General features: G+C 42.2%; 1 protein-coding gene across 1 annotated transcript in view; it reads left to right on the top strand.

Annotated features, from left to right (window-relative positions):
• Nucleotides 1–3,007: 3,007 nt before the first annotated feature.
• wnt3 (wingless-type MMTV integration site family, member 3) overlaps nucleotides 3,008–7,673 on the top strand; it is a 17,939-nt gene continuing 13,273 nt past the window's right edge. The window contains exon 1 of the mRNA XM_067244401.1: nucleotides 3,008–3,087. Within this exon, the coding sequence (XP_067100502.1) occupies nucleotides 3,008–3,087 (80 nt within the window). The remainder of the gene's footprint in view (nucleotides 3,088–7,673) is intronic.

The raw sequence follows: 7,673 nt of genomic DNA, 5'->3' as shown, positions 1-7,673 counted from the left end.
ACTTTGTGTTGGTTGGGATGTACACTGTGTACATTGTTTTTCTGGGAAAAATACGTAAAATATATTTGTTACCGTGTATTTGTGTGTTCTGAGTATAAAAACAATATTCTCAATATTTTACAACACACTTATGTATGTACTGTCTGTAGTAAATGTAACACTGAACAAAAAAGGCCTAACTCACTATGATGAATGAAGTGTTTTCCACTCATCATAGTGTTTTACATTGAGCACATCAGTGTTCAAATTGTTCTTATAAATGTCTATTCATATGATGGTTTGTGTTTGTTATTTGAAACAAAATACCATTTTGAGATTAAATAACATTGTTTTGAATGTTAAGTTTAATTTTGCAGGAGAAGTGAGGGATTTGCCCATTGTGTGTGTGTTTTTTTGATTTGTGTGTAGAGTTCTGAGAGTATGAGGTATGCATTCAGAAAATGTGTGTAACCAATCGAGAAAAATTGTAATTAGGGATCTCTGTTCAAAGAACAGAGATTGTTTCACACAGCACATAGTAAAAACAGTGTAATATCTCAGAAAGTGAGAGAGACAGAGAGAGAGATAGAGATAGAGAGAGACAGAGAGAGAGAGAGAGATAGAGAGAGAGAAGGAGAGAGAGACAGAGAGATAGAGGAGAGAGAGAGAGAGAGAGAGAGAGAGAGAGAGAGAGAGAGAGAGATAGAGAGAGAGAAGGAGAGAGAGACAGAGAGAGATAGAGGGAGAGAGAGAGATAGAGAGTAAAGAGAGAAGGAGGGAGCGAGAGTGAAAGAACAGTGCCTGTAAGAAGTCTTCTTCTTCACAGTACAGTACTTCGTTCTCAACTCTTCACTCAAGAAACATAACACAGTCGTATATCACATATATCACTTCACAATCTAACCGTGGTCCCCAAGCTCTCTCCGTGTGGTAGGTACTCAGCTCTCCCCAGCACAGTGCACACTCCCAGCCCCTGCTGTGCAACCTTTCAGCCCCATTACACCATGGCTCTCCCTGCTCCGGAGGCCCTTGGTGATAGACCAACGCCCCCAAGCAACACAACAGTTGTCTCTACACAAACCAATAAGGTATCATTTAAAAGCACAGCAGTGAACAGACTATATCTGACTGGGTTCCAAATCCATCAAGTATCAAGTAGTTAGTGCTTAGTATTTAGATAAGATTGGAATCAGGGGCCTTTTCATTTATATGGTTACTCATGAATCTTGCAAGTGGGAAGTAACAACATTAGTCAATTGGAGGTACCTGTTTCACTGTAAGAAAGCTGAAATTCAATATTAGGTAAGCTTACAAAACAGTAAGCTAACATGAGTTTGATTCAGTGCAAATGTGATTCATTGGTTTCAGATGATGTAATTCAGTCAACGGCTTTCTGTTCTCTCTAATGTATGTATGTATGCATATTAAAACAATGCATCATAAGACTACTTTGTCTGTAGCCACCTTTACAAAGGAAACACCATCTGAAGGCAGAGTACCATAATGACATGGTAGAAGAACCACTAAGAACATAAGACATCAATCTCCATGATGCAATCCAGCAGCAAAACCCCAACGAGTTGGCCAGTAGGGATGTCTTTGAGATTTATTGGGCAAAACAAAGTTGTATTGTAAGAACACTCCCTAAATATGACAATTTGCCCCATGCTCCAATCACAGAACTGCACATTAGGGTAAAAAGCATGTGTCGCTGTGCCTTTTTTTGTCAATTTATTTCAAACCTTTTATCTGCTTTTTTTGTAGTGAATTTTATGGCATACGGACTGCAGAGGAAACAAAGCGTTTATCTGATACTTCATATCAGTTAGACCATCAGTGTTTGATCTCTGTCAGTTATCTTGTTTGCTTTTTGCCCAAATCAGTTTCCCTGCACCTGAATGATCCTAGCACTTCAGAGTAATTCTACACTCATTTCTTGGGGCCAGCTAGTGTCCTGTACTGATGTGCCTCCCGTTCTCCTCTCTCCCTCTCTCCCCCTCCCTCAGTGTCTGTCTCAGTGTTGCACGTCCCTTAGCCCATCAGAATGACAATGCTATTGATGTTAAATGTGTCGCCTTTGGGCCACTAGAGCATATAACCCTGTCTGCCTGTCCTGGCTACCACATTTTATGGTTTTATTACGCCCTCTCTTTTATGTCTGCTATTTGGGGGTGGGAGGACAACAATTTAGAAAATTCACTGTAAATGTCTCCTCCTGGTTGCATGAAAGAGAAAGGGTGTGTGTAAGCACTGTATGCACATATATCCGGATCAATTAGTCAGGGCACAACCCCTAAAATGGAGTCAACGCTTTCTCCCCCATGTATGCCCTTCGCCGCCAATCCTGGAGCCTCATCAGGGAGGCTTCCTCCCTGCTCCCATCCTGAGACACTGGGAAGCGCTTGCTTGGAATTATCAAAGATGAAATAGACTGAATAAGAACTCTACCTTTTTCCCTCTGTCCTTCCCAACATCTCCCTCTCATTTTCCCTCCCTCCTTCCCTCTCCTTTCTTTCTTTTCCACATGACCAGGGGGTGGTGTGTGATTGACAGATGGGAACGAAGAATAATTTTTTTCGTAACCTAAGGCCATCGTCTGTGATTGGCTTGCCAGCTGACATCTCCAAACCTCGCTTGTCTTTTTTTTGTTGCTCCCCCCCTTTAATATTGGGCCTGTGGATGAGGCATCCTGAGGGAGAAAAAAAAGTAGAGAGAGAAAAAGATATCTACCTTAGGGAAGAACCTCAGAGAGAGGGAGGGAAGGAGAGGACGGGTAGGAGCGTGTGTGCGTGTGTGTGTGTGAGAGAGACACTTTACTCTCTTAACTACTAGGAGACAGACACACTTTCCTGGCCCGGTTCAAAGAAGAGGGAAAACAGGAGGAAGTTTTTTTTTTTCTCATTTTAAATTTTCTCCTCCAACAATCAAGCTTTCCCAACAGCTTGTCTTCCAGGAACTCTGCATCATTCCCCATTGGAAACTCTAGGAATTGATCCATTTGTACTTCTATCAATACAAGGCATACCTCATGGATTTGTACCTGATTGGATTTATGATGTGTGTGTGGTTGTCCAGCTCACGGGTACTTGGAGGGTATCCCATCTGGTGGTGAGTACAATTTACAGTTTCAGCATCAAATCCTAGAGCTGCAAGCATGGAGATATTTTGGTCAATCATTTTTAGAGGGAAGAATACACTGCACTTTCAGTTGACTGTGTGGAAAAATGTTCTTCGGCCCAGTCCAATGAATCTTAACCTCAAATACTGGTGGAACGGAAAAGGCTGGCCGTTTTCTTCCCCTCCATACTCTAGTCTATATATCTCACATAAAATTATTGTGATGCTAAGGAGGCTTATTTCCGTATGTGGCATTCAACTTATTTAATGAGAACATATTTTTTTTGTGGGCACAGAAAGCATATGTACACAATTGTTGGTCTCAATTATGGGTGTAGGTTATTGGGTATAGTAGTTCTTGTAAACTGATTTTAATGCTTTTTTTTTTTTTAAGTAGTAGAGAATTTCGGATATCATTTAGTGGGAATATAATCTCTCAATTTCTCAAGCACATTGACAACACTGACCTTCCTCCCAAAAGCTAAACAAAATCCCAAATCCTAAGGCCCGATTCCTCTAGTCAATATATATGTTCTCCTTTACTGAAATAAACCTCCACGATTAGAAATTTGCCTTGAGAGTAGTACGACCAGGAACTTCAAGTCTGCATAATTATTGTCTGCTTTGCTATTGTGTTTTTAAATTCCTCATTCATGCTCCCGACTCCTTATCATGCTATGTAACTCATCATTGTTAAATGGGTGTTTTCAATAGAATTGGAACGGAAAAAAACGCATCAGATACTAAATTATTTACAACTAATAAAGCCAGTTCAAAATTTATTTTAAAAATCGAACACTAAATTCTTTAGACATCATTCATGTCATATGTTTCGTATCAATTTTCCTGTTAGTATTTGCTGACTATAAATAACAGCTAAGCCTATAATTTTGCCACTAAATGTATTGCTTTATTTTGGGTTTCTCCAGTAGTGTTGATAGCAATGTCAGAGGACATGGGGGCTAAGTGCAGAAGGGTTTAATTTTTGTGTCTTTGTTGGCATATCCAACCTCCGTTTGGCAGAGATAACTGGAATTCATTGGTTCCTCTCATTACAAATTCAGCTACTGTACATGCAGCTGACCTTATAGGCCTCAGTCTTTTGTAATGTAAAGCTTTTGTTTTGGATATATTTGTGTAGGCATATGATAAAGCTTATATGGCTCCTGACACAATCCTTGTCAGAGCTACAGCCCTTTTAGTAGCCGGGTTAGCATGTGGTCCCACAGCGGTCCAGTCCAAACCGCCAGCATCTTCTGGTTTCATTTACAGAGTAAGGAGCTGCCAAACACACAGGCCACAGGGCTGAAGTGTTAATGGCATGAGGACTTTACACCCACTCCTAGGTTGAGAAGCACCAGTGACAAAGAGCCCAGGATTCTCTTGTCTGAATTACCTGCAGCTGTTTTATTCAAAAAGCTTTCATGTTACTGGTGTAATGTTCGAGCCTTAATAATGTCAGCACCTTTGATTTGGGTAACATGTTTTAAGAGTAGATGGTACTGGGTGGGGGTGAGGGGGACCGGGTTAGAAAGATGAAAAGCCTGCGCGTAGCTTCAGGTGACTGCGCAGGTGTGAGAAACGGGTGACACTGAGGACTGTCACTGTTGTCACCCGCGGTGTACATCCCATCTAAGAGGGACAAAACAAGATGGGTACAAGGTGCGTCAACGCAACGGTGCTGAGTTTCAGCCTACCTAGGCTCCTCTCAGCTTCTGTCTCAGGGGCGAGGACTTGGTCATAAATTCTCTAGACAAGGAGGGGAAGGGAGGGGGAGAAGAAGGGCTTTTGATGGCTCCATGCCTGCGAGTCACAGCATCACAAGATGGGGTGTCGAAAACAAAACAGAGCATAAATAACTTTGTATTTGCATGGAAGCAGAGGTACCAGAGTGGCATAGCTGGCTAATGAGGTGGTTTGGAGTGCAGACCCATACTAAAACAGAACCCCTCCCCTTTAATAAAATGCAAGAATGTTTGGTGAAAGAAGAGTTTTATAAGTCAGAAAAAAAAGATATAAAGTATTTGGAGAGATGTCACACCAGAACATACTGCAGGCCTAACATTAACCACAGGTTCCATGAGGTCTCAGTGTAGTGATCTGACAAAGGGTTTGGCAGTCTGTGAGACTGTTTAAATGTGTGGCTTTTAGAACATATCTGTTTCAAAATATCTGTCACTGGACATTCAATGTTTTCTTTCGGCACAGACTGTTCATACTGTACTTACTTTACAACCGGGTATTTGATCAGAGTTCAATTCAGTTATCACACAATCTAGGCTGCGTTTTCCAAATTGGTTTGAGTTTGAATGTTGTGATTATTTAGATGTCATGTGTCTGAATTCCATGCAGCTCCTGTAAGTTTGTTCCCATGCAAATATGATTTGTATAGCAACAAAAAGGTTTGTGACATATCATTAACTATTTCAGGATAAACACCCCACACATTATAGTCGAAGTTCTATGCTCAGATAATCCCTAAATGGAACAGCTAAAGCCATCCTGTCATCCGGCTTTACTAGCTCTGTTTATTTTCATATTGCAAACAGTGGACATGATGAGAGAATGCTGACACTCGACATCACCAAGGAATTAGCCCACTCAAATCTCCTCAAACACTGATTGTGGAGCATCAAATATTCGTGGTTTAGTCCCATTATGTATCACCTCAGAACCAGCTACAAATCTATTATCCACTTCTCCGCCCCGCTTTAGTCCCAGAGGGAAACAAAAAAGAAGACTTGTAACTTTTGTAAATGAACTACATTTACATTTAGTCAATTAGCAGACGCTCTGAGCGACTTACAGTAAGTACAGGGACATTCCCCGAGGCAAGTAAGGTGAAGTGCCTTGCCCAAGGACACAACGTAATTGACAGCCAGGAATCGAACCGGCAACCTTCTGATTAATAGCCCGATCCAACCGCTCAGCCATCTGAACCAACAGTGCAGCTCAGTTTTTTTTCACTTTTTCAGCTTGATACCTATGTGACAGTGTGTTCACAATACTTGCTACTGCATTTTAATTGTCTAAACTGCTAGATATTAGTGACGTATATTATAGACAGTGAGACCCATTTTGTTGCTAAAGAGCATTGAGCAACCCCCTAGAAATATAGCAGGAAGAGAGATAAGAACGGTCAGAGACAAAGCATTTATAAAAAATGTACTTTTATGTCAACAAAGCCAGAAATGTATAACTGATATTTCAGATTATTTTTAAGTGGATTCCACTTTATTGTAGGCATTAGGGCTTTTTCAGGGGTTTGCTTATTATTCTGACCACACAATTCATCCATCACACTAAATCAGGTGTACGATAACTTTCCAGTGCTGCATTGTATAATCCAGATGGGTCCCTACTAATGCAAGTCAGTAAGTCTTGACAGAATCCTACCCAGGATATCCCAGCCATGGCCAACCCTCTCAGGGTACTGAATCCCTACATATCTCTACCTTGGTCATTCCTATCCAGGACAACCCTACCCAGGTCAACCCTACCCAGGTCAACCCTACCGTGGCTATCTCTACCCACATCATCTCTACCCAGGCCATCTCTAGCCACATCATCTCTAACCAGGCTATCTCTATCCAGGTTATCTCTACCCAGGCTATCTCTACCCAGGCTATCTCTTCCCAGGCCATCATTACCAACATCATCTCTACCCAGGCCATCTCTTCCCAGGCCATCATTACCAACATCATCTCTACCCAGGCTATCTCTACCCAGGCCATCTCTTCCCAGGCCATCATTACCAACATCATCTCTACCCAGGCTATCTCTACCCAGGCTATCTCTACCCAGGGTATCTCTTCCCAGGCCATCATTACCAACATCATCTCTACCCAGGTCACCTAGGTTATGTCTTCCCAGGCCATCTCCACATAGGTTATGTCGACCCAGACAAACCCTCCCAGGCCATCCCAACCCTGTCCAACGCCAGTGGCTCTAAATGGGGCTCAAGGTTCCATCTCCAGGTCTCAGGAATGTCATTATCTGGCTACACAGCCCTACACCCCCACCTTTGGCAAAGGGATCAATCTAATGATTCGTACTGCGAGAAAATCCTCCATCTGCGATCTTGTGTGAAAAGATCAAGGATGTTCAAGCATTATACTGAACAGTGCAAAGGGAGAGAGAGAGTAGAAAGGGAAAGCCCTAAAAGAATGTTATTCTTAAGAACCTGTAGGGTTCCATATCAATGGCAACGGCTGCCATACAACTGGGGGTCAAAGACATTGCAAAGCCCCTGAGAAATGTCTGAGGAGACAGACTGCCCTAGAGGTCCGCTCAACGTAAGATAAAGCTTTAACCCGGAGTACGGCTAACATCCATACAGGAGAGTGAGTGAGCAAACTGGTAACAGGTAGAAAGGATTACCTGTTTGAAATCCAGCTGTTTGAGCTTTCAACAGAGCGTTTGTGTTTCATCCCACAACAGTTGTAAACTGGAGGCATCAATCCAGCCAGCATCATCCTACACAACACGACATTACGACGCTCTAACTGCAGCGTTCAGAAAACAACTCACTGGCATGATGTCACCCTGCTCAAACACAAGGCAGGTGAGCGGTTCAA

Source organism: Osmerus mordax, chromosome 10, assembly GCF_038355195.1.
Source record: "Osmerus mordax isolate fOsmMor3 chromosome 10, fOsmMor3.pri, whole genome shotgun sequence".
In the NCBI taxonomy this organism is placed as follows: Eukaryota; Metazoa; Chordata; class Actinopteri; order Osmeriformes; family Osmeridae; genus Osmerus; species Osmerus mordax.
This window is presented reverse-complemented; position numbering and strand designations above follow the sequence as displayed.